Source organism: Dryas octopetala, chromosome 1, assembly GCF_963921425.1.
Source record: "Dryas octopetala chromosome 1, drDryOcto1.1, whole genome shotgun sequence".
Taxonomy (NCBI): Eukaryota; Viridiplantae; Streptophyta; class Magnoliopsida; order Rosales; family Rosaceae; genus Dryas; species Dryas octopetala.
In genome coordinates this window covers 22078579-22105205 of record NC_141366.1, presented here as the reverse complement: position 1 = coordinate 22105205, position 26627 = coordinate 22078579, and the positions used below count along the sequence as shown (strand labels likewise).

The window sequence follows — 26627 nt, the reverse complement described above, 5'->3', positions numbered from 1 at the left end:
GCCACTCAATTATAAAGACTTTGTTTAACAGGTGGGGCCTTTTGTTGTCTACTTTTAGATTCATTGATGGAGGTGGACAGGGTGGTGATAGAAGTGGTGGCAGCGCTATTAGCTAGAGGGTGTAGTGGATGAGAAGGAATGAAGATTGAATTAAGAAAATTAAATTTGTGTGGTTGAGGTTCACAGACATAAAAAGGTCTCGTTTGGGTAACTCACTAGATCTAAGGTATATTGAACTATTGAAGAAAGAAATGAAGGGTAATTAATAAATTTTATTAAAGTTGAAGAAAGATAAATTAGTCATAAGGGCTTTATATTTTACCATTTTATGAAAATTGAAAGGAATAAGTTTTCTTCATGATTAATTCATTTCTTTTCTCAACTTAGACAAAAGTTAAAAATTAACCTCTATTTCTACCTTTTATATACATAGAATTTAGTGAGTACCTCATAAAATCTAATCTTAAACATAAAATGTTCCAGAGATTTTTTATCACTAGTAAAAGTAGGATGCTCTTAGTACCAAGACACAACTTTAACTTTCTGCACAACCCACTTGTGTCTAATTGGATGGATAAAACAGAGACAACGGGGGGCCTTGGCTGCTAGCTAGCTCCCTTTACTTTTTGGTGATTGTTTGGGTTGCATGAGAGGATTATGCACCCAAATGGACATGGGGGAGCGCGGTTGCCACTTGTTATATATTAAGCTCTAGTGTCGGTAGAGAGCTCCAAACTTGATCTAACATTTAATAGTGGATGAATAGAAGTTGGAAAATACATGAGACATGAGAGTGGCTTTTTGTTTGATATGCATGTGTCATGTCGGTTATGTTGGAACCGTTTCAATGATGAGTTCCTTAATTAGTTGGTGCAAGTCACTTTAAACAAGTGCATATGTGCGGAGAATGTAAAAAACTTATATCAAGATTGAATTAAAAGACAAGACCACAAAGTAAATTGCATGAAAAGTAAATGAGCAAGAAAATAAATCAATACTAAGGCATTGTATAAGGCTTAGCAGAGAAACCAGAACTAGAACTACGAAAAAATTACGGCTTGATGGTGTTTGTGTGATGTTGGGCGTGTCCTACTTCATCTCAAATAGCTATATTTATAGGGTTTAATGAGCATTCAATTGGGCTGGGTCATAAGTTGGCCTCAAAGAAAGATCCTAATAAATCGTATAGATTTAATGAGATAATTAAGATTATGATCTTCTATCGACTTGTTCTCCAAGAAAGCAAGAATTCCCAAAATCTTTCCATGGAAGCTAAGGCTCGTAGTTTACTTGGGCCCGAAGTTCAAATCTTGGCATTAAATTCTGAAAATCATCTTCTTTGATTGCAATCAATCCTATGAATCGGAGACATAATTGAAATATGATATCTTTATTGTCTTGATATTGGCAATTAATATGATTTGCTCCCCAAATCCGGATTCCCTCTTCACTTTGAATTTTGAACTTGTGTTGACTTTGATTTTGGTAAAAGACTTTTCTAGAAACTTGGCTGAATATGGAAATACACAATAAGGTCGTCGGTCATCACTCATCGCTCATCATTTTTAGGCATTGTATGGACTTCCTTAATGCTCTTGAATCGTCTCTAGAGACCGTGGTCGAAGCCTCCTTGTCATGTCCAAAATAGGTTGCTACAACACTTGGATTGGAATAGCTTGGTCGCGAACAAGTTTGGCTGCAACCATCAATTAGGTGAAGGTGCTATATCTACATATTTGACCATCCATGTGGTCGATCGGAGCAATACTAGCTTTCGACCTAAATACTAACTCATTTTTAGTTTGGCCAAAATAATGGTTGGCCTCAACTAGAATCTCAGCCTAAACACGTATTGGTTTAGATCGTACCATATCTATAATTAAGATAATGATATAAATTATCTAAATTTTAATTTCGGGTTTCCCTTGATATAAATTATATTTTGTGAAAGAATAATGCTATATTTACCACATTCTTATACCACATTTTTATACCATCTGACGTGTCATTATTTTATTGGACAAAGTTTTTCTTTTCCTTTTTAGGTTTTTATTTTTATTTTTTAGTATGCAATGTATGAATGCCATGTAAGTTGCCATGTAAGGTGGTATGAAATTATGGTATAAAAATGTGGTATATGTAGCACTACTGTTTGTGAAATTTGAATTCTACTTTCACAAAAAGGAAGTTGTAGTATCCTGATCTACAAATGCCTTTCAAGCATGAGCACTATATATATACGTAGTGGGTGTAAAATTAATGTACCTTATTACCTATATCTAATGTCCTGATACATCAATATAAGGTCATATTGACATGATCATCCTACAACAAATCCATTAGCTGGCTGTTCTAGGGAGATTGAATAACTTGATCGAACGTACTCCTGGCCTCTTCAGATTTGGATGAAATTAAAACCTAGATATCTGATGAAATTTAATCCAAAATTCATTGCTTATCTTGGTTATCTCGTGTACAAACAAAAGACTAGCTTGCTAGTTAATTAATTGTCAAGTAGGCTATATGATTGTGGGTAGAACATATATTATATATCAATAACTTGTTGGAAATTGTTTGATTAAAGTTGATAGGTGCATGAAATATGAGCTTATGCTCTGCCAAAAAAAAAGGAAACCCTAGCTAGCTACAAATTATTACTTGAAGATGCCCCAAAACCTATGTATTCGTGTTAAATATTACTTCAAGATGCCTTCTAATTACTATAAATTAAAGGCAGGTGGTGAGTACGACCAATATTGTTTGATGGTGCTAAACAAGAAAAAGGGGGAAACACAGTGAGAATGTTTATACTCTTTCATTATTCTGTGGGCCACATCTTTGTAAGCAAAATGTAAATGACACTTGCATCTTACAGTGCCTTTTGCTTTCCTGTCCATGCAAAAACTGATACTTGGCTGGAGCTGAGAAGTGTGTCATATATGGTATCTATTTGTATGCATGTATGCATGTCGACAAAACTAAATTGCAACAACACCACCATAACAACTAAATCTTAATCCACGTAGGTCAAGACTCAAAAGAAACATAATTAATGAGAAAAATAAAAAGGAAAAATTTATCATCGAAAAATTGAAGGTCAGTTACAGAAAAAGAAAAAACGGTGCTCCCATGGGCAAAAAGAAACAAAAAATTTCTGATCCTATTTCAAGTGTAATTGTGACGGTCATGAGGTACAAATTTTTAGTCATAAAATTCGAGTAGTGTAGCAAGTTTTGGGTAGTTTAGTTGGAAGAGCCGTAAAATTGTCCCAACAATCGAGTTTGATCCTCCTCTTCCGTATAAAAAAGAAAAACAAATTGAGTTGTGTTGTGCATCATTCATTTAAATGGTCTCATTTATGAATTAAGGAATCTATATATATATATATATATATATATATATCAAAAATGCTCTACAACTAATCAATTAGTAAGATAATACGGTGCTAACTACCATTTTGAGCTCACTACACATTGTAATCTTATGATCCAAACCGTTCATATTTTAGGTCTCTATTCAAAAATCAGCATTGCAAAAAATCTACCAAATCAGAAATCATTTAGCCATTGAATTATCATTACAATCATTTCATATTTATTGAAAAACTTGTGTTCATCTATTTACATGAGCACAATTAACTTACAAATAGTTGACTACACGATTTTTTATTTTGTTGATTTTTTATAAGGATGATCTTTGAATGAGAATCTAAAAAATAAACGGTTTTGATCATGAGATTACATTGTGTAGTAGGCTAAAAATGATGGTTAGCGTCGTATTATCTTACTAACTGATTAGCTCTAGAGCGCTCCTCTATATATAAATATATAAAGTCTACTAGTAAAATTTTTAAAATACCAAGAAAAGCCCATGCTTAACTAAAATGATAACATAAAGAAATTTTATTAGTGTAAGGATAAAATGATAAAATGAAAGAAAAACTTGTTAAAAGATTGAAAAAGAAAATAAAAAGAGAACAATTTCCTTAAAAAGACGACCACTAACAACATATTTAAAAAATAAATTAAAATAACGTACTAAACAATTATTTTTAATTTTATCATAATTATCAAATTTGGTTACTCGATCTGATTAAATTTATGCATCACTTTATATATATGTATGTAAAAACCCGTAGTTGCTGAAGAGAAAAAATTCCTAAATCTTGTCTAACCTCAAGCTAGCTAGTGATTTAGTTTTCTTAGTTTGTCAAGTCCCTTTCTTGATCCTGAGTTAGTTTTTAGTTTTGATTTATCGAGTCCCCTTTCTTACTTAGAGAGAGCTTGTCTATGGTTTTTCTCTGACTTATTGTCAATAGAGATGAGCTCTAAACAGTTTCGTGTGTTTTTTTTAGTTGATTTTCAGGTCAAATGGTGCTTCCAATCCTATTTTGGGGGTTGGTGGTGCAGGTACTACAATTGTCGTGATCTCACGGAGAGCTTGCGGTGGTTATCGCCAAACCTTTTGATCATAATTGCTTCCTCCAACAAGTAGATATACTGGCGCTTTTGCTCGGGATCCGGTTTGTCTTAGGTTTTCATCTATCCTCTTGGAGTCCAGAAGGATTTAGCCCCTGACAGGTACTTTTTAGAGGAGGCTAAGAGAGTCAATCTTCTGAGGCTAACTGTAGTTATGTCTAGAATTGTAATGGGGAGGTTCATGCTCGTACCTGTTTTGCTTTACATTATGGGGATCTTACTAGTTGGGTAGAGGATGTTCCTATATGGCATCAATGGCAGCTTCAATCTAATTGTAACTCCTTTTAGTTTTCTTCAATAAAAATATCTTTCATTCAAATAAAAAAAAAAAAACCAATTGGCACGCTCGTGAGCCACTATCCCTATTTAGGAGATTACTTATTCAATTGGAATTATCAAATACCATGATTCATGAGTTACCCATTTAGGAGATTACTTATTCAATTAATCTAAGGGTGATTATGCACTATCACTCACAATTGCTCGAAAATTTTCCCTTAGGAAAATATTTATATAAAATTCAAGTTTGAAGATTACCTTTGGATTAGCAATAAAACGCTCTCTTTTTTTAAAAGCACAATAAAAGGCTTAGATTAAAAGTTAAAGTAGAAATTATAAGATAAGAAGATCAGTTTTTTAATGCAACGGGTTCGTTTTCTTGTTTATAACTTTTAGTAAGATCTCGCAATTATGCAATGCTGACTTTTGGGTTGCTTTTAGTAAACGGTCCATTTTTTCTTTTTGTTTGTTTAGGATTAGAAACTTATCTTATGTTTTTTTTCTTTCTTATAATTCAATATGGACATATTTTTCTTGAAAGTATGAAATTACTTGTTGAAATGCTTTTTAAAAAGTTTAGACCCATTTCGTGCTCGTGCTTGGCCTGTGTTATGCTTGTGTCATGCCGTGCCACATGGGCTAAAAACTTCGGCATGACCCTGTTTATTTACTTGTCATGTTTGTACGCACCCGACTCGTTTCGTGCTCCTTTCAAAGATTGTTTCTAATGTCGTGCCCGTTTAATCGTATTATGCTCATGTTGGCCCAACCCATTTGAAGCTCTAGGTATAATAATTTCAAAATAAAATATTACCTTTGGGTTCCCAATAAAAGGGTTTGATTAAAAGTTAAAGCATATTCGTAATTTAATGCATCGTATTCATTTGCTTGTTCAGAATTTTTCAGTAAGTTGTCATAGTTATGAAAATTCACAAATTTCTCTTTTGTGTTGTTTTTTCCCAAACAATAGTGGCTTTCTAATATTTTTTTAATAGGCCAATTCTACATCACCCATCTAAATGTTCTCATTTTAGTATATTGGTATTTCACTCTCCAATATTGGGAGAGGTCTCAAGTTCGAATTCTCCTTCTCAAATAAAAAAAAAAAATTATAGTAATAAAATTTAAAATAGAAGATATTTTGGTTGGATATACACAATAAAGGGCTTAGATTAAAAGTTAAAGTAAAAATAAGATAAGCAGATCCGTAATTTAATGTAGCGTATGCATTTGCTTGATCAAAATTTTTAGTGAACTCTCATAGTTACACAAATTCAATTTCTCTTTGGTGCTGTTGTTTTTTCCTAAACGATAGTGGATCATCATGTTTTGTATCACTCATCTAAATGTTTCATTTATGGTTTGAGAGCAATGAGATCCCAAGTTCGAATCCCCCCTCTCCAAGATATTAAAAAAATATATATATATTTATATATATCTCATTTATGGTTTTAGGGCATAGTAATAAAATTCAAAATAGAAGATTACCTTTGGATTCAAAATAAAAGACTTAGATTAAAATTTAAAGTAAAAATAAGATAAATAGACTTGCGATTTTTATTTGTTTTTTGAATATAGATTTGTAAGTTAATGCGACGTATCCACTATCTTATACAGAACATTCATTAAGCTCTAATAGTTACTCAAATTCACAAATTTCTCTTTTCTATTTTTTTTTTCTCCAAACGATAGTGGATTTCTCTTATTTTATAAAAGGTAAATTATGCCATTCATATTTATTGTGAGTCATCAAGTTCGAGTCGTGTATCACACATCTAAATGTTCTCATTTATGGCTTAAGGTATAATAACAAAGTTCAAAATATAAGATTATCTTTGTATTCGAAATGAAAGACTTAGGCTCCATTTGGTTTGAGAAATTCATTCCTGTGCATTTTTCAAAGGGGATAGAATATTGTAAGTTCTCATTCTTCTGTTTGGTAATGCTAGGAAAGTAACTAGAAAATAATTTTTTTTAATTTCATTTACCATGTTTTCTAATTTGAAAATAGTTTAATTTTCCAATTAGACCCCTATTTTTTATATATACTAAATAAAAAGAAAGCCAACAATTTCTTATTGATAGAATTGATATTTTCAATTATTAAAAGTGGTAATATGGTCTTGAAAAAATGTTATCAATGCTTTCCCATGAAAGCAGGGAAAACTAAACTCAAGCTGGAAAGAGGGTTTGATTTTCCCCCTTTTGGGGCACCACTTACCTATGAACAAGACATATATTGTTTTCCCGGCCATGTGTACACTTACCAAAAATGGGAATATAAGAAATTGTTTTCTCATTCCCAAGCTTCCAATCGGCAAACCAAACATGCCATTAGATTATAAGTTAACTATGGTTGTCCATTTTCTTGTTCAAAAATTTAAGTAAGCCCTCACAGTTAGGAAAATTTATAGCTTTCTATTTTGTGTTGGGTTTTATTTGCTCAAACGATAATTAATTTCTTATATTTTTCAAGTAGTAAATTCTACAACTAATATTTATAATGGGTCATTATCAAATTTGAGTTGTCACTACTACAAAACATGCAATATAGGACACAATGCCATGTCTGATGGGATAAGAACATCGGTAAGTTCCGACCCATTTACTTGTGTTGTGTTCTTGCCAACCCGACCCATTTTGTGCTCATGACATGTCGTATCCGTTTTAATCATACCGTGCTCATGTGGGCCTGACCCGTTTGATACCTCTAGGTTTAATAATAAAGGATTTTCAAATTTGGTACCCTCAAAGTTTTGCTCGCCTCTTTACTTGATACCCAAAGTAAATTTGGTACCCCAAAGTTTTATTTGATTCAATTGAGTGCTCAAACTTTTATTTTAGTTCTATTAAGTTCCTAAGTCAATTTTTGTCAGTTTGTTTAACGGAAATGACACAACAACAAAGGTAAAAATGCCCATCCAATAGGCACAAAACAAAAATTTGGGCACCCAATTGAATCAAATAAAAGTCTTGGTACTAAGTTGGGACACGGGCCAAAGTTTGGGTACCAAATGTGAAAAAATCTATAATAAATTCAAAATAGAAGATTACTTTTGGATTTGTAATAAAAGGCTTAGATTAAAAGTTTAAAGTAAAAATAAGATAAGCGGATTTGTAATTTAATGCATGTTGCGTATCCAATTGCTTGTTCATAATTTTCAATAAACTCACAATTACGCAAATTCAAAAATTTCTTTTGTATTGTTTTCTTTTGCAAACGACAGTGGATTTCTCATATTTTTCAAGCGGTAAATTATAAAACTAATTTGAGTTGGCCATGAGGACTTGGGGTAGGGCAGTTGGCCAAGCAGTTGTGCTGCCCCCCTCCTCACCGGGTTTCGATCCCCCCTCCCCCCTCTAGGCCTTTTTCTTTGGCCTCCCTTTGTAAAAAATATATATATATATATATTTGAGTTGGCCATCACTCATCTAAATATTCTCATTTATGATTTAAAGTATAATAATAAAATTCAAAATAGAGGATTTTCTTTGGATTTGCAATAAAATACTTAGATTAAAAGTTACAGAAAAAAATAAAATAAGTAGGTCCATCTTTAATGCGCATATCCATTTTCTTGTTTAGAACTTTCAGTAAATTCTCACAATTATGTAAATTCTTATATTTCTCTTTTGTGTTGTTTTTCTTTTCAAACAATAGTGGATTTCTTATATTTTTCAAGAGGTAAATTCTACAATTGATATTTGCTATGGATCATCAAAAGCCATCTAAATATTCTCATTTACGATTTCAGGTATAATAATAACATTCAAAATAGAAGATTTTTCTAGATTCGCCATAAATGACTTACATTAAAGTTTTTTTTTTTGGTCGACATAGATTAAAAGTTAAAAGTAAAAATAAGATAAAAAGATTCTTGCAGTGCATCTATTTGCTTGTTTAGAAGTTACTTTTAGTAAGGTTTCTTTTTCAGAATACACTTCCAATAAGCTTTCACAGTTACACAAATATATATATATATATATATATATTTCTCTTTTGTGTTGAGTTTTTTTATTTTTTATTTTTCAAATGATAATGGATTTTTCATATTTTTTTGAAAAAAAAAAAAAAATTTACAACCATTATTTATTACGAGTCATCAAATTGCTGACATTGTGTGGCAAAAGAACATCAGAGTAAGTTAGACTTGATGTTCTCCCAAAACAAAAAGTTAGACTTCATGAATTGTGGACTTCCAAAGGGTTGTAATTCCAATTTGCGAAACGAGTTGGCAATGGCATAGGCATAAATGCATAATGGCCACATTTGTTTTGACTGAATGTTAGAATGGGAATATGAATAGTAATTCATTTCCGGAAATGGAATGGAATAATTTTAATATTTTCATTTCAGCCTTTGGAACAAGATTAGAATTGAGGTAAGAAATGAAAAAAAAAAAAATGTAGCACTTTTCCAACAGAGTTTGATAGTCACATCCATTTTTATAAGGGAGACTTAAAGTGCAGTTCATTTTATGAGTTTTTCTTAAACTAAGACCGGTAGTGATTTAGGGTTTTTAATCAAGTTTTTTTATTTTTCTTCTTTGACGACTTTATATTAAATTTTAACTCCGACAGTCTCTACAAAACTCACTCTACATCCTAGGAGGGAAAACACATTTTAAATTGGGAGATGATTTTATTATGAATTAAAATAATTTTTTTTAAAATTAAAATAAATTTATTATGAATTAAAAATATTTTCTTATAAATTTTAAAAGACTATTGATCTCCATCTAAAAACTATTTTTTAAAAAAATTCAAGCTTAATTATTTTGTTTTTATAATTACATATTACTCATTTAATAAGCATATTATGGTGTTATCAAAATCCCAGGAAAATTGTAAAACTGTTGAGAAAATGAAACACGCATTATTCTTCATGCTCATTCCAACGAGGAATGTGTAGAAGTTTCCAATCCGTAATCAGCGGAGCACGTAATCTAGTGGGACTCGGATCACTGTTTGGGTTCCTAGAAATCTAGAATCAGATATCATTTTCTTAATAAAGTTATTATTAATTATTATTATTATGCCTTGCGCGCACATACAGTATAGAATTTCAGATACAAATTACAATACAAAGAATTCAAAAGTGGAAATGATTTTTGATTTTTCTCTATCACACAACGCCGACACTTGGATTTTGATTTGTCACTCTTCACTCGAGCCAAAGCCAACCTCATCTTGGGCAAAACTGTCAGTTCACTGATTCCAAGTATGGAAATTAGTAAATTACAGACAGCAAATAGACTAAAACAGAGAAAAGGTAGAGAAAGCGAGAAAGGGCTTGAGACTAGTCGGTTTCTCATGGTGGAGTAGTCTCAGATACTCATTTGGATGAAAACCCAGAAAGGTATAAGGCAATCTTGACCTTCTCAGCTTTGAATTCCCATCTGGGTCGTTGCCATTTTCCTTAAAGCCTTCCATTTTCTTGCCCAACTCCTGAAAATTACAAAATGGAGTGACTTGCATTTCAGGTTTTGTGTTTCTTCTCTGCATTTCTGAATCTGGGTTTCGCTTGTTATAGTCTGTTTTGGGGTTTGTTGTGAAAATTCCTGTGGGGTTAGGATTGCTGCTGCTGTTGTTGATTGGTTTATAGGGAGTGACCATGGAGGCAAATTGGAGGGTATGTATTTGTCTAATTCTGTGCCTATTCACTGTGGCTCATGGTGCCACTGACCCTGATGACCTGAAAATTCTGAATGATTTCAGAAAGGGTTTGGAGAATTCAGAGCTTCTAAAATGGCCAGACAATGGGGATGACCCTTGTGGCCCTCCTTCATGGCCTCATGTGTTCTGTTCTGGGGACAGAGTGACACAGATTCAAGTTCAGGGTATGGGACTTAAAGGACCTCTGCCTCAGAACTTTAACCAGCTCCCAAAGCTCTACAACCTTGGCCTCCAAAAGAACAACTTCAATGGGAAATTGCCCACTTTTAGTGGCTTATCTGAACTGGAATTTGCTTATTTGGATAACAATGAGTTTGATACAATCCCATCAGATTTCTTCAATGGCCTTAGTAGTCTCAGGGTCTTGGCTTTAGATCACATTCCCTTGAATGCCTCTACTGGATGGTCTCTTCCTGTTGAGTTTGCAAAATCAGATCAATTACAAAATCTTTCCTTAATCCAGTGTAATCTGGCTGGAGCATTGCCTGAGTTCTTAGGTGCATTTCCATCTCTCGCAGTACTGCAACTTTCGTTTAATAGATTAACTGGTGAGATACCGAAAAGTTTTGGACAATCTTTGGTGCAGATTTTATGGTTGAATAATCAAGATGGTGGGATGACTGGTCCAATTGATGTAATTGCATCAATGACATCATTGACACAGCTTTGGCTGCATGGAAACCAATTCACGGGGACAATCCCAGAGAAAATTGGAGATCTTTCTTCTCTCAAGGACCTCAACCTCAATGGTAACCAACTTGTTGGCCTGATTCCACAGACAGTGGCTGACCTGGAGCTTGACAAACTGGACCTAGGAAATAACCAGCTAATGGGTCCAATACCGAAGTTTAAGTCTGGTAATGTTACTTATAATTCTAATTCATTTTGTCAACCCGATCCTGGGCTTCAATGTGCCCCGGAAGTTACTGCACTTTTGGATTTTCTTGGTGGTCTGAATTACCCATCAAGTCTTTCCTCTAAGTGGTCTGGTAATGTCCCCTGTGAGGGGCCATGGTTGGGATTGAATTGCAATCCACAGTCCAAGGTTTCTGGCATCAATTTGCCTAGACGCAATCTAATTGGTACTCTGAGTCCTTCACTGGTGAAGTTAGATTCTCTGATTGATATAAGGGTTCCAGGAAACAAGATAACTGGTACAATTCCTACTAATTTTACTGAGTTGAAATCTTTGAGATTATTGGATATAAGTGGAAACAATATTGAGCCTCCATTACCAAAATTTCGTGATAGTCTGAAGGTCATCACCGAGGGAAATCCTCTTTTAGTTGCTAATCAAACTACGCCACCTCCTTTACCTACTGCAAGCCCACCACCAGTCAATATTTCACAACCTCCTTTACCACCAGTCAATATTTCACAACCTCCTTTACCACTTCCAGACACTCCATCATCAGGTAGTGCAAAACCACCACCAGACACTCCATCATCAGGTAGTGCAAAACCACCACCTTCGCCGATTACTCACTCAAATCCTGGTCCATCTAGTTCTGTCCAGAAATCTCAACCCAAAAGATCCAAAACAGTTATAATTGTTGCTGGAATTGCAGTTGTTGCTGTTGTGGGACTTCTGTTGGTTTGTCTGTCTATATACTGTTGTAAGACCAGGAAAAAGATCTCAGAGGCTCCTAGTTCCATTGTGGTTCACCCAAGAGACCCATCTGATCCAGAAAATAGGTTTAAGATTGCAGTTTCCAATAACACACCCGGAAGGTTATCAACTAAAACTGGGACTACTTCTGCAAGTAACAAGAGCAGTGGTACAGAAAATTCTCATACATTTGAGGCTGGGAACCTTGTCATATCTGTTCAAGTTCTTCGAAAGGTAACAAAAAGTTTTGCACCTGAAAATGAGCTAGGCCGTGGCGGATTTGGAACTGTTTACAAGGGTGAACTAGAAGATGGGACACAAATAGCTGTTAAGAGAATGGAGGGTGGGATCATCAGCAGCAAAGCAGTGGATGAATTTGAGGCAGAAATTGCTGTTCTTTCCAAGGTCCGTCATCGACATTTGGTTTCTCTTTTGGGGTATTCGATTGAAGGCAATGAAAGGCTTCTTATCTATGAGTATATGTCTCAAGGCGCTCTTAGCAGGCATCTTTTCCATTGGAAGAGCCTTGATCTGAAGCCCTTATCTTGGACGAGGAGACTCACAATTGCATTGGATGTTGCCAGAGGGATGGAGTATCTACATAATTTAGCCCGCCAGACCTTCATACACCGAGATCTTAAATCTTCTAATATTCTTCTGGGTGATGACTTTCACGCAAAAGTTTCAGATTTTGGGTTGGTGAAACTTGCTCCGGATGGGGAGAAGTCTGTTGCGACTAGGCTTGCAGGAACATTCGGATACCTTGCACCTGAATATGCAGGTAAGATTTTATTTGAATCCTGGAATGGAATTAATAAATAGGGTCTTATACTGAGCAAGCAAAAGAAACGTTGATTTATAACTGATGTGACTATAATCTCGACATCTTTTGTGGTTTTACAAATTTGCTTAATTTTATCTACTTTGTATCTTGCTAGCATTGCCCTTTCTCACCTTAAACAGAAAACTAGGGTATATACTTCTGTCACAGTTAAATTCTTACAATTTGCCAATATTAGTGGTTATGATTGGAAATTTGTTGGGCTGAAATGAACTCATATTTTGTAGAGCATGTACATAACTGATATTAAAGAACAAAGTGGAAAATGTACACAAATCTATTTCAATATTTCAATATTGAACTGAAGGAACGCATGAGAAATAATTAATTTGTCTGCCGCTATAGTGAAAAGGTGAGTGGCGAAACGACTCAGCATACTTGGCCTGTCCTTAATCCACTTAGGGTCATTTAGAATTTGCATGCGAAAGAGGAAGATGGTCAGAAATAGTATATACTCTGCATCTGAAGTCCCTTTCCCTATTGTGTTTGGTGAAAGGCTTTAAATGCAATATCTATTCTTATTTTTTTGCAATGAATGAAAATGTTAGGTGCTAGGTTCCATTAAACATATGTCTTGTTTATTGTCCTGTACTTGTAAAACATATCTACAACTATTATAAACATTATCTGCAACTATTATAAACATACAATGAATTCCTCTTCTTTTTTACCTTAAAGAGAGATAAGATGCTTCTGTTTAAGCCTCAATGTGAGAAATGGCCTGCAAGTCAAACTCACATACTTTTATCTCTTTAGTTTTACCAAAGTGTGTTCGGTTAGAGATCAGAAAGCACTATACAGATTAAAGCAAGCATGGCTCTATTATGTGGTTGAATAAGTGCAGATAAATAGTTCTTATGGTTATAGGAAATTAGGAATATGTTATAGCTATAGAGCAGTGACTTGGTATGAGCTTACTGTATCCTACTTTAATTAAAGCTGCCAGTAATTCCCTTGACCAACAAATGGTGAGAATCTATGGGATATTCTGAGGATGACTGAATTTGCTTAGTTTTCAACTTGGTTATATACTTGTAAATCAGATATGTCTAAATCTCATACTAAATCATGATAATTGGTTTCAGTGATGGGCAAAATCACAACTAAAGTAGATGTGTTCAGCTTTGGTGTGGTGTTAATGGAACTTTTGACTGGATTAATGGCGCTTGATGAAAACCGGCCAGAGGAAAGCCGGTACTTGGCTGAGTGGTTTTGGCGAATCAAGTCAACCAAGGAGAAGCTCATGGATGCAATTGATCCAGCTCTTGATGTTAATGAAGAAACTTTTGAGAGCATCTGCACGATAGCTGAACTGGCTGGACATTGCACTGCAAGGGAGCCAACCCATCGACCTGATATGGGCCATGCAGTGAGCGTGCTCTCCCCACTTGTTGAAATGTGGAAACCAGTTACCGATGAATCAGTATCTTTCTCTGAAATCAATTACAACCTACCTCTTCCCCAGTTGTTAAAAGTTTGGCAGGAAGCAGAAAGCAGAGGGGTCAGCTATACTAGCCTTGAGGACAGCAAGGGCAGTATTCCTGCAAGGCCTGCTGGGTTTGCAGAGTCCTTCACTTCTACTGATGGTCGATGAGTAAACTTATTATTGGCAAGTCTAGAGCAAATGGTATTGGCTCTTGTTGAATTTAAATAAGTTGCTTATTTTTCTCAATAGATCTTTTTTGTGCTCTATAGGATATGATATTAAGCATTTCCTTTTCCTTGGTGCATACAATGAATAGAAGAAGAGCCATTCTAGTGCTCAAAGACACTCCTTCAGTTTTTTCAGGATTTGTTCCTAGAGCTGTGAAAATTTTCTGATACATCAATGTAGATAGAGAATTTTTTATTCAAATTATTTGTTATTTCATGAACTATATGTTGTGTTTTTTCCGTTCCTGTACATGTTACCTTGTAGAGAATCAATTGCATTTTATTTTAAAACATTTCTCACTATATATATATATATTTTTTTTTTTTTTCTTGGCCATGAAACACAACTCACTATATAATTTTGCACACACATAATTAGACAGTTAAGAAGATATTAACCTTCTCTCATTAAACCCTATCCTGTTCCAACCTGGATTTCCCAGAAAAATTAAGTGGGAAAATTTGTTGCATCCAATTCAGGTTTTACCACACAATGATAATTACCATCATCATTTAAACCAACTGTAGTAGCCCTAAAACATGCTGCAACTTCACTGAGGTCTGAGATGATCCTTACTCATTAGTCATGTATGGCTTATTTCATTAGCCAACCTATTACATGCAAAATTAACAAAGACATTACCTATATGAAATGTGATCAATTGTCATTTTTAAATATGAATGGTTGATTGGTTTACTGAGGGATGCATATATTCCTTTGCATCCCCAATATTTGGTTTTTTTTTTTTTTTTTTTTTTTTTTTTCAATCTAATTCAATGCAACTATATCAGTGCTAACTAGTTTGGTTGGTATGGCTAGCTCTTTAAAGTGAATGGGTGCTTTGAATGTTCAACACTGTATTAATATTAAATTTTGGTGTGACGTATGCTGCAGGCTGCAGCATACAAATGGGCAGTTGTGGAGGTCCACTTATACAGTCTATGTTGAATTCGTGTTTGGGATTAGGCTTTTCTTGTACCAGAAGCTTTGGTTTCTAGCTGCAGTTTCTTTGTTTTGATTCATAAGCTAACCAGCTGAAACTTAAATATGGAAATAAGTATAGAGACTTAGCTAGCTCCTGGCAGTTACTTGTCTGCATTACATTGAAGTCTATAAATAAGACTAAGAAATAGCCATTTGGGATATTCAGTACAAGACAACAATCCCTCCTACAATTTCCATCATATTATTTCCATAGATATATGAATATATCCATATGGACCATATTTCAACAATTCTATTTCTTGCATAAAACAAATCCTATTTTTCAACTACCTCAAACATTTTAGCTTTACACGACGCCTCATTTGAGCCACACATCCTTGTGTGGGGTCACCTGACACTCTTCCGACTAGTATAGGTTTTTTTTTTTTTTTTTTAATATTGGAAGAAATTCTATCCATTACCTCACATTTTTTCGCTATTTGAGCTAACTTTAAGAGCTTCGATTGATATAGACTTTGATACCGTTTTCTAATGGCCTACACCTACATAGTGAAATATATTTTGATTTGTGCTTAACCCAACTCTCACAATTTTAAAATGTCTCTAACCGTTGGAGATACTACCCCCAGAATATGGTACTTCCAACTTAAACAAACTCTGTACTGAACAAAATGTTATCAATAATGTCAAATTATTGGTACTTACTAGTTTATCTTTTTCTTGTCTTAAATCAATCATGATAGATTAAATTCCACTTACAAATGTCAAATCGTGAATATGCAACTAGTTCAATCATTTTCCCCCATCTTATATACTTTCCATTTTCACTAAGTTTGTAAAATGGGTCGCTCGAGTACGTCCTAGGAAAGATCGATTCAGATCCTATTATAAATAGGCTTGGCAGTAGGGCACATACCCTACTCAAATAAAAATTAATAAAAATTATTATATATAACCATAATATAGTCATCCAATTCGGATTTTATCTTTAAACATATTAACATACCATTAATAAATTGGACCCATTTAATCCTATTAAATACACATTTGATTTGGCCATTTTGGCCCTTTTAATAAATAATTTTGTTTTGATTGAGATAACTAGATAAGATTCAAAATATTATCCCAACTCAAAAAATTAAAAAGATTCAAAATATTATTTTAACGAGGCATACCAGACCACGGGCCGGCTCAGGGCTGTAAAAGAAAGGCTCATGCCCTATCATTTGTAGAAAGGGTCACTGCCGAACATGTGCCGGCCCATAGTCCTTAAAAATAGGACCGAGCTCGGGCCAGTCTATCAGGCTTAGGCCGTGTTATAGGCCCAATTTTGAACACACTCTGTACCCTTAAGAGTGCCTGAGTGTATGATTCTCGGATATAATATGAGCTTTGGAGTAACGGTATTTTAAACCATGAGTCTTCCCGCGCTCACAGCAACCCAACTTTCTCAACTTCCGAAACAACCACCACTTGTTCCTCTTCCAAACCCATCCCACTCCACCTCCCCTATGCCAAACCATTACAACAAACACTCTGTTTCTCTGAAAAACACCAACAAACCCACAGACCCCACTGTTTCATGGACCTCTTCCATAGCCCAGCGCTGCCGAAATGGTCAACTAGCTGAAGCTGTTGCGCAGTTCATCCAAATGAGACTGGCTCAGGTTGAACCGAACCACATCACATTCGTTACACTTCTCTCCGGCTGTGCCCATTTTCCAGCGAAAGGCATGTTGTTTGGCCCTTCGCTCCATGGGTATGCGCGTAAACTGGGATTGGATACAAATAATGTGATGGTGGGCACGGCGCTCATTGATATGTATGCAAAGTTTGGGCATGTGGATTTTGCTAGATTGGTTTTTGGTGCGCTGGATATGAGGAATTCGATGTCTTGGAATACTATGATTGATGGGTATGTGAAAAATGGGAAGGTCGGGGATGCAATTGAGTTGTTTGAAAAAATGCCTGAGAGAGATGCAGTTTCTTGGACTGTTTTGATTGGTGGGTTTGTCAAGAAATTTCAGTTTGAGCAAGCTTTGGAGTGGTTCCGCGAGATGCAGATATCAGGTGTGGAACCAGATTATGTGACCATAATTGCTGTAATAGCTGCATGTGCTGATTTGGGAACACTTGGTTTAGGCTTGTGGATAAATCGGTTTGTTATGAAGCAAGACTTTAAAGACAATATTAGAATAAGTAATTCGTTGATCGATATGTATTCTCGATGTGGATGTATTGATTTTGCTCGTCAAGTCTTTGAGAACATGGCCAAGCGGACGTTGGTATCGTGGAACTCGATGATTGTAGGATTTGCTGTTAATGGGCATGCAGAGGAAGCTCTTGAGTTCTTCAACCTGATGCAGAAGGAAGGGTTCAAGCCAGATGGGGTCAGCTTCACTGGAGCTCTTACCGCGTGCAGCCATGCTGGTTTAGTCAATGAGGGTCTTCATTTCTTTGATAATATGAAGAGAATTCACAGAATTACCCCGAGAATCGAGCATTACGGGTGCATAGTTGATCTCTACAGCCGCGCAGGGAGGTTGGAAGATGCATTCAATGTAATAGAAAGCATGCCAATGAAGCCAAACGAAGTTGTGTTGGGTTCTTTGCTAGCTGCTTGTAGATCTGATGGGAATATCAGCTTAGCTGAAAGATTAATGAAGTGCCTCTTTGAGGTGGATCCTGGTGGTGATTCCAACTATGTGCTCCTTTCCAATATATATGCAGCAGTTGGTAGGTGGGATGGTGCAAACAAGGTTAGGAAGAAAATGAAGGCCCTCGGAATACAGAAGAAACCAGGATTTAGTTCAATTGAGATTGACTGTAACATTCATGAATTCGTGGCTGGTGATAAATCCCATGTTGACACAGAGTATATATCTGGAATGCTGGAGCTTCTCTCCTCTGAGCTGAAATTATGTGGGTATATTCCAGAAAGCATTGTGAGGGAATCCTACGAGCATGATTGAAACTTGTAAAGTCATTCAGAAATACAATATGCTTTTGTAACTACTTGTCAAGCTCCATAGTCTGTCTTGTCTATATAATACAGTTTTGAGATGGTGGACTAAAACCATTACTTACTGGTAATCTTACTAGAGAAGATTAATACAGACAAAAGTTCAGTGCAGTTTCATGATTTCTGAATTTGCTGGATTGCCTTATCAAAAATATAAAGATGGAAATGAGGGAATGAGGGAATGAATTAATCAAGCAGAATAAGAGATATTCATAAGAAAAAGGGTTTAAGCATTGATTAAATGAGCACAGAAACACCCAGCTAGAGCATTCTTTGTTAAATTGTAATGTCCAGTAGCACCAACATGGAAGGAAATCACCTCAAATTCTCAAACTCAACTAAGTCTCCTGCTTAGACTGGCTTGAGTTATATATTGGGCAGACAGAGTTTTAAATCGAATTATATTTCATGGTTAACTTGCAATGTGATTCATCTCCTCAGCATATGATGTTTGAAAATGCACGATGACAAATTGCAGGGCTCATCATTTTATTTAAGAATCTTGCTCTGAGCACCAGAAAAAGACGACAAAATACCAAAGAACTACAGCTCTCGAGCAGTTTGATGCAAACCACTCAGATTTTTTCTCTTAACAACTTAAAGATAAGAGTCCCTTTCTTGTGGCCTTCGGTTTCACAGTATTTCCATAAAGATAAGTGCTAAAGGAGACACTGCAGAATCACCTTAAACACATACCACTTAATTCTCATAATGCACCAAAACATAAAATGCCTGCAAAAAGAATCAAGAACAGGGGTCAACATGATCAAGAAACAAAAAGTGAAGAACTTGTGGACCAACTGTAAACATGTTATTCTTGTAACAATCTCTTCTTAATTTTTCCACTGGATGCCAAGGAAATAGTCGACCTCTAATTTTCTTATCTTGTCAATATGAGATATCATAGCATGTTTTCCTCAAATTTTCTTGGTGAATAAGACAATATGACCCAGCATAGTAGCAAGTTCATCACAAGGAACCTCTGATAGCTGAGAAGGGCAGAACTGAAAAATTCTTCCGTCCTTGTGTGGTTTACAGTCTCTAGCATTTCTGTCCATTGCAATCAACATGTGTTTCCCCCACAAAGTAATGTGCCATAACAAGGTAGACAGAGCATGTCCATCTATAATCTGTTCTGGTAACTAAAAGGCAACTTTTTGCCTGACAAATCTATAGGCTCGTTTAAAGTGATTTAATTCTGGCAGACTTGAGAAGACAATTTTTCTCCCAAAAGCAAACTTAGCATCATGAGCAATGGAACTGTTAGAATTTTGCAAGTAATTCACAGTTAAATGTCTCACAGAGATGCTGCACTAAGTCGCCTTCCATCAATCATCTCTTCTACCCTCTCAGCCACCTCTACCTTCCCATGAATCTTACAAGCCCCCAACAATGCACCCCACAATGCCGCATCCTGCTTCACTGTCATCCCCAAAACCAACTCCTCTGCTTCCTCCACTCGTCCCACCCTGCCCAACATATCCACCATAGAGGTAAAATGCTCCAACCTGGGTTTCACCCCGAACCTCGGTTCCATCATTTCAAAATACTCCGTCCCCTTCTCTGTGAACCCTCCATGACTACACGCAGTCAAAACCGTTGTGAAAGTCACCCCATCCGGCCTCTCTCCTGCCTCCACCATCATATCAAACAATTCAAATACCTCACCAAACACTCCATGCATCCCATACCCCGCCATAATCGCCGACCAAGAAATCTCATTCCTTACGAACATTCCATCAAACACGTTACGCGCACCAGCCAAATCACCACACTTAGAATACATACTAATCAACGCATTCAAGTTCGCCAAATCTAAGGAAAACCCATTAACCAAAATGGCTCCATGTACTTGTTTGCCAAGCCTCAAGGCCGATAACTTGGCACAAGATTTAAGAACCACCGGCAAGGTATGGCGGTCAAAAGGTTTATTGGCAGCGACCATTCGGCGGAAAATGGACAAAGATTGAGAGAATAAGCCTTGAGACAAATGGGATCTGATGAGGGTGTTGAAGAGGAAGGTGGGTTGGCGAGTGGTGAAGGAGAAGAGGATGTTGGCTTGGTGCAGCTGGGCACAGGAGGCGTAGGAGGAGACGAGCTTAGTTCGTACAAAGTCATGGCGGGAAATGCCGAGTGCTATGGTTTGAGCGTGGAGCTGTTTAAGGGTTTGGAGTTTCTTAGTCGAAGAGCAGGCTTCGAGTAGAGTGGCGTAGAATGGTATGCGGTCGCGAGGCGAACGCATAGCCACCATAGCTGCCTATATAACAAATGAGTCGATCGTGGAGAAAACAAATTCGACCGTTCTATTCAAATAAATCATTGAAAACTGGGGTTTCCTGGGATTTTTTTTTTTTTTTTGGACAACTTTAGTTGTATGAAGATATTGGATCCTCAGCTTCCTTTACATTTTTCCTTTGAACTGGTATCACCGTATCATGTAGGGCTAGGCATCAACCTGCCCAAACCCGCCAAACCGATTGATCCGGGTCAGGTTGGTCCGTCACCACACAGCAACCGACTAAGTTAACCCTTTCGTCCCAACAATATATGGGTCGATTGCGGTTTTGGCTATTACCCGCCCAATATGAACCTGACCCGCCCATTTATTAATTTATATATATAATTATATATTATATTATTAAATTTTATGCATCCAGATCTTTTCTTTGGTGGGATAAGTAAAAACTAATCTTATTTATCAAATTAACCATAATCCTAAGTTTGTTTTATCATAATCTAATAAGTAAAATGAAAAACTCTCCCCTGAAGCAGTTTTTGCAGGCAGCGTCATCCTCGTCACACTCCTCACTATATCATTCTTTGATATAATCCTCTCTTTCTCTCTCTCTCAAGTCTAAGATCTCAAATATAATTTCTCTCTCACCACGACCTCACAACGATTCTCAAATCTCAATCATATCACCCATTGCAAGGCGTCGCCGTCAGTGCGTCACATCTCGCCACCATCGTCTCGCCAAACCAATATCCAACCAAAGAACCGGTCGGTTACCATTTGGAAGATCAACAAATCGCCACCTTGGTTTGGCCGGCGGTTTGGGCACCAACCTAACCCAATTTGCCCGATGCCTTTGCATATGATAAGTCCCAAGTTGACCTTCAAGTGCCAAGAGCTCTTTGTCAGAAAAATCATTCGGATACGAGCTCTTTGTCAGAAAAATCATTCGGATACAATTGAGCAAGGCGAAGTAGCTTTTGCTTATCAAAAGCAGAGAAAGAATTATCCGAACTCAAACATGCCAAACAAATAAGCAACTCTGTGTTTACCTCATTGAAACGATTATTTAATTCTTGAAGTTGCATATCAATGAAAGTATAAAGGAGCTCAAAACGATAATGGTGAAGGTTGGTAATTTCTTGCATTCCACGTCGTGATCTTCCTTGAGGAACAAATGCATCATCCATATTGGAAACATAAATATCATGCTTCACACAAAAAGAAGAAACTTTATCAAGCAAAGTATCTCATTCATGATCCTTCATTACTTACAATTGTTGCTTGCATCAATTGACTAAGATCATAGCATGCACAATATCTTGATCTTTCTTTTATAATGCTTGTGACAAATCATTTGTGATTTCCAATATAGTTTTCATCATAAATAGACAAAAAACAAAATTGAAAGAGTGCATAGACTCCATCAAAAGATTTGCCTCACCTTTTTGATCAACACTTAATCCATCCTTAACAATATCTTCAAGCACACTAGTTATAGGAGAGAACATAGAAATCACACTTAGCAAGGTACCATAATGTGAACCCCAACGTGTATCACCAGGACGTTTGACACTAGTTTCTTGATTAAAACCTTGTCCTGTTAGAATCTCATCCTTTTAAATAGCTTCCATAACTTCAAGTTGTTGTTTTTCTCTAAGTGAATCACAACGCTTGCATGAAGCCCTAACAACATTAATCACTCTACTCACCAAGACAAAGAAAGTGGCAATTTGAATATGATTCTTTGCCACGGCTACAAGAGCTAGTTGAAGTTGATGTGCAAAAGAATGAACATAAAAGGCACATGGATTTTCATTCAAAATAAGAGTTTTAAGACCATTAAACTCACCTTGAATATTACTAGCTCCGTCATATTCTTGTCCTCGCAGCCTGGATATACTCAATCCATGTCTAGAGAATAATAGATCAACAGCCTTTTTTAATGAAAGTGCAGTTGTACTAGTAACATGTTGAATGCCCACAAACCTTTCAATAACTTGGCCTTTTTTGTCCACATATCGAAACACAACTACCATTTGCTCCTTTATTGACACATCACGTGATTCGTCAACCATAAGAGAAAATAATGCATCTCCAATATCACTAATGATAGCATTAATGACTTCAGTTGCAGCTGCATTTACAATCTCTTTCTGAATATCATGTGTGATTAATTGTAGATTCCTAGGAGCATTCTCCAACACAACCGCCTTAACACTCTTATTATGATCAGAAAGAAATTGCAAGAGCTCAAGAAAGTTTCCCCTATTTCTTGAAGTTCTTGTTTCATCATGGCCACGGAAAGGAAGACCTTGTCGCAATAAAAGAATGCAATCAAGTATTGCAGTCAATTGATTGCGATAGTCAGTACGAGACTTAGATGAGTGCTTTATGATAACTGATTTATATGTTGCTTCTGATTCATTAGAGCTTGACAATCCAAAAAAGCAATATTGTGATCACTACCCGGGCCTCCAACATGAACTTGCAATCTATCTTTTTTCTTCCAATTAGAAAAACCTTCACCATTAAAGGCATCCACACCCACTTGTTCAAACTTTGATTTAAAGAGATAGCAACAAAGACAAAAGGCAGCATCTTTAGATATACTGTACTCCAACCAAGTAGGATACTCATGAAACCAAAGAGGGCTAAAAAGTCGTGCGTACTCTCCAAACATTGATTGTGGAAATGTATGATTTCTAGGTTGACACGGACCCTTTTGTAGATAAGCTCTTCGAACTTGATCTCAAATATTAGGATCATAATTCAACATTGGAGGTCGAAGTCCAGGGTCTGCAGGAAGGTTCGCCAAAATTGCATCTAGCTCATTTTCAACTTCAAGACTATGATTTGGTGTTGGAGAAGATGACGAACTCTCACCTAATTTTCTTTTAAAATACCTCTCCATGATTGTTTCTGTTTGAAATTTAAATTAACAATTAATTCAATAATAACCTCAATTAACAACTACCTCAATAACAACCCTAAATCCCTAATTAACCCAAATATCCAATTAACAAAACTAACCCATAAACTCAACAGCCCCAAATTACCCAAATTAACAATTACCTCAATAACAATCTTAAATCCCTAATTAACCCAAATACCCAATAACAAAACTAACCCAATAGCCCCAAATTATCCAATTAACAAAACTAACCCATAAACCCAACAGCCCCAAATTACCCAATTAACAAAACTAACCCATAAACCCAACACTCCAACAGCCCCAAATTACCCAGCAACCCATATAACAATTAACAAACTAACAATTAACAATTAACAATACTAATAAAATAAATAAAAGTTAAAAAACAACTAAGTTACTAACCCAGCAGGGGCGGATGCAATGCGAGGCTTAGGCCTCACCAAAAAGCCCAAGGCCCGAAGCCCACCCGAAGCCCGCCCGGCCTATTAGGCCCGAAGCCCAATTTGGCCCGAAATTTGGGCCGGCCCGGCCCGGCCCGAAAGTCTCTTGGGTTGGGCTTGGGCCATTTCCTTGAAGCCCATGGGCCGCCCGAAGCCCGGCCCGTTTAGGCCCGCCCAAAGCCCAATCCAAAGCTCAATTTGGAAATCATAACATATTTAATAGGCTTTTCATTTGTTTACTCTAATAAATTATTAATATGCTTATTAAGTTATTATATAATACTATAATGTTAGTAAATAGTAATAGTGTAAACTATGTAATACCATAAATAAAAAAGTAATTAACTTTTAAAATTATATACAACATTACAACTATAATAAAACATAAATGTATATGTGTATATACAACTTTTATAATACAACTATAATTAAAGTTATTAAACCACGATCGTCAATTCATTAATTCAACGATCTGGACCGTTCATTTTCTATTTTCATAGTCAAATATCACACTTATAAAAAATCGGCTAAATCGGAATTCATCTACCCATTCAATTATCATTAAAAAAACCATGATCGTTCATTAATTCGACCACCGTTACGTCACTTTTACATCTCCGATTAAGCTAATTTTTTACAAGAATTCTCTTTGAGTGGGGAACTAAAACTTGAACGGTTCGGATTGTTGAAAACACGATCAATATGTGAGCTTCTACATATAAATACACTTGAAGAGTATAATTCTAATAACTTTCCCGTTGAAACCTTGTTGTTTCCATAATTATGAAGACCACAACGTGATTTCAATAATCTGACCCGTTCATTTTCTATGTTCATAGTCAAAGATCATCCGTACAAAAAATCGGCTAAATCGAAATTCATCTACCCATTCGATCATCATTAAAAAAACCATGATCGTTCATTAATTCGACCACCATTATGTCACTTTTACATCTCCGATTGAGCTAATTTTTTGCATGAATTATCTTTGAGTGAGAAACTAAAATTTGAACGGTTCGGATCGTTGACAATACAATTTCATTGTTTGTTTATAAAAATATGTAATAAAATATATAATAAAACATATATACATTTATGTTTTATTATAGTTGTAATGTTGTATATAATTTTAAAAGTTTATTATTTATAGTATTACACTATTACTAACATAATAGTATTATATAATAACTTAATAAGCATATTAATATATAATTTATTGAAGTAAACAAATGAAAGAGCTATTAAATATGTTATGATTCACAAACTTGACAAATAAACTAGTCAGCTCAGTTGGTTGAGGGTTGAACCTTGTTATGTGAGATCTCATGTTCAAATCACAACATAGCAAAAATCCTATATTTTTTTTTGAAGATATATATGTGTCTAAACAAGCTTTGGGCCTATTTTGGGCCGCCCGTTCGGGCCTAGCCCGACCCGGCCCTCCAAGCCCGCAAGCCAAAGCCCGATGGGCGGGCCTTGGGCTTGTATATTAAAGCCTAAGCCCGGCCCGAAAGCCCTATTGGGCTTCTATAATTCAAGCCCGAGCCCGGCCCGAACCCGAAAAATTTGGGCCGGGCTGGCCTGACCCGGCCCATTGCCGACCCCTAGCGAGGCTTGCGACTTGCGAAGTTGCGAGCAGAGACAGCAGCCAGCAGGGCGTAGGGGCGACGGCCGACGAGCAAGGGAGCAGGCCAGCAGGGGGCGACGGCCGACGGAGCAGTGGGCAATGGGCGCGCAGGCTGCGCAACCTTCAACAATTCAAATCTGGGTGAGGGTGAGTCTCTTGACTCTTTTGTTTATGTAAATGTGTAATTGTGCATTTGTGTTGTGTGCGGGGGTTTTGGTCTGTGCATAGCAGCGTAAGGGCAGGGGTTCAAGTTTCTTAGTTTGTTTAATTAACTTGCCAAAATGAAGTCGTTTTGGCAAGTTTAGAATTAAAAAAAAAAAAAAAAAAAGCTCATATGCATGATACATCTCACATGCTGCAAACTCAGCCTTTTCCCTTCTTCTGTTCAGACTGTTCTGGACCTCTGGTTCTTCCTATTCTTGCCCCTGCCAGCCATGGCTGCCACCAAGAGTCTTGGTTCATTCAAGGGGTCAAGAATTTTTATCAAGCCAAGCATTTTTGGGTTCATGGGGTCAAGTGACCCCATTGACCCCACTGTAAATCCGCCCCTAGCTTTAAATAAGCTTCCTTGAGTTCCTTCTCTAGTCCGTTTTGTCCTCATGCGCCATGTTTTGGGATTATAAAACAAAGGCTTATTCACACCATTGTCCCCTATAAGATACACTTTTTCTCACTGTGCTCCCTGAAATTTAAATTTTCTCAAATTGTCACTTGAACTTCACATAGTTGTTGCAATAGACCTTATGCCGTCAACTCTATCAATTTTTCCGTTAAAATAGCTGACGTGGCACCTATATGCCATGAGTGAGACATTTTTTTAGTTATGTAAGATACATGTAAGACAAAAAAAATAATAACTAAAAAATAATAAAATCCATGTCAATTTTT

At 36.2% G+C, this 26627-nt stretch overlaps 2 protein-coding genes and 2 pseudogenes across 3 annotated transcripts; 2 read left to right on the top strand and 2 right to left on the bottom strand.

The window, feature by feature from the left end:
* Nucleotides 1-9865: 9865 nt before the first annotated feature.
* LOC147299160 (receptor protein kinase TMK1-like) lies at nt 9866-15712 on the top strand. Of its 2 annotated transcripts, none has more exons than XM_086253530.1 (3): nt 9866-12823; nt 13969-14510; nt 15432-15712. In XM_086253530.1, exons 1-2 carry the CDS (start codon nt 10372-10374, stop codon nt 14475-14477), a joined length of 2961 nt encoding a protein of 986 aa, XP_086109656.1. In that variant the 5' UTR covers nt 9866-10371; the 3' UTR covers nt 14478-14510; nt 15432-15712. The 2 variants fall into 2 exon arrangements, with proteins under 2 accessions (XP_086109656.1, XP_086109664.1); XM_086253538.1 differs by lacking the exon at nt 15432-15712 and having other exon boundaries at nt 9866-10116; nt 10241-12823; nt 13969-14809.
* A 1173-nt stretch (nt 15713-16885) lies between these two features.
* On the top strand, nt 16886-18600 carry PDE247 (Tetratricopeptide repeat (TPR)-like superfamily protein). Its single transcript, XM_086251281.1, has one exon. The coding sequence runs from the start codon at nt 16898-16900 to the stop codon at nt 18452-18454; it is 1557 nt and encodes a 518-aa protein (XP_086107407.1). The 5' UTR covers nt 16886-16897; the 3' UTR covers nt 18455-18600.
* Nucleotides 18601-18771: 171 nt separating this feature from the next.
* Nucleotides 18772-20892, bottom strand: LOC147299158 (pentatricopeptide repeat-containing protein At4g16470 pseudogene; annotated as a pseudogene).
* Nucleotides 20893-21651: 759 nt separating this feature from the next.
* On the bottom strand, nt 21652-23570 carry LOC147299157 (uncharacterized; annotated as a pseudogene).
* Between the last annotated feature and the right edge of the window lie 3057 nt (nt 23571-26627).

Excerpts from the sequence above, each read along its gene's own strand:
- LOC147299160 (XM_086253530.1), top strand. The coding sequence starts at position 10,372 with ATGGAGGCAAATTGGAGGGTATGTATTTGTCTAATTCTGTGCCTATTC. Across the intron at positions 12,824-13,968 it reads CCTTGCACCTGAATATGCAG|TGATGGGCAAAATCACAACT; the intron begins GTAAGATTTTAT and ends AATTGGTTTCAG.
- PDE247 (XM_086251281.1), top strand. The coding sequence starts at position 16,898 with ATGAGTCTTCCCGCGCTCACAGCAACCCAACTTTCTCAACTTCCGAAA.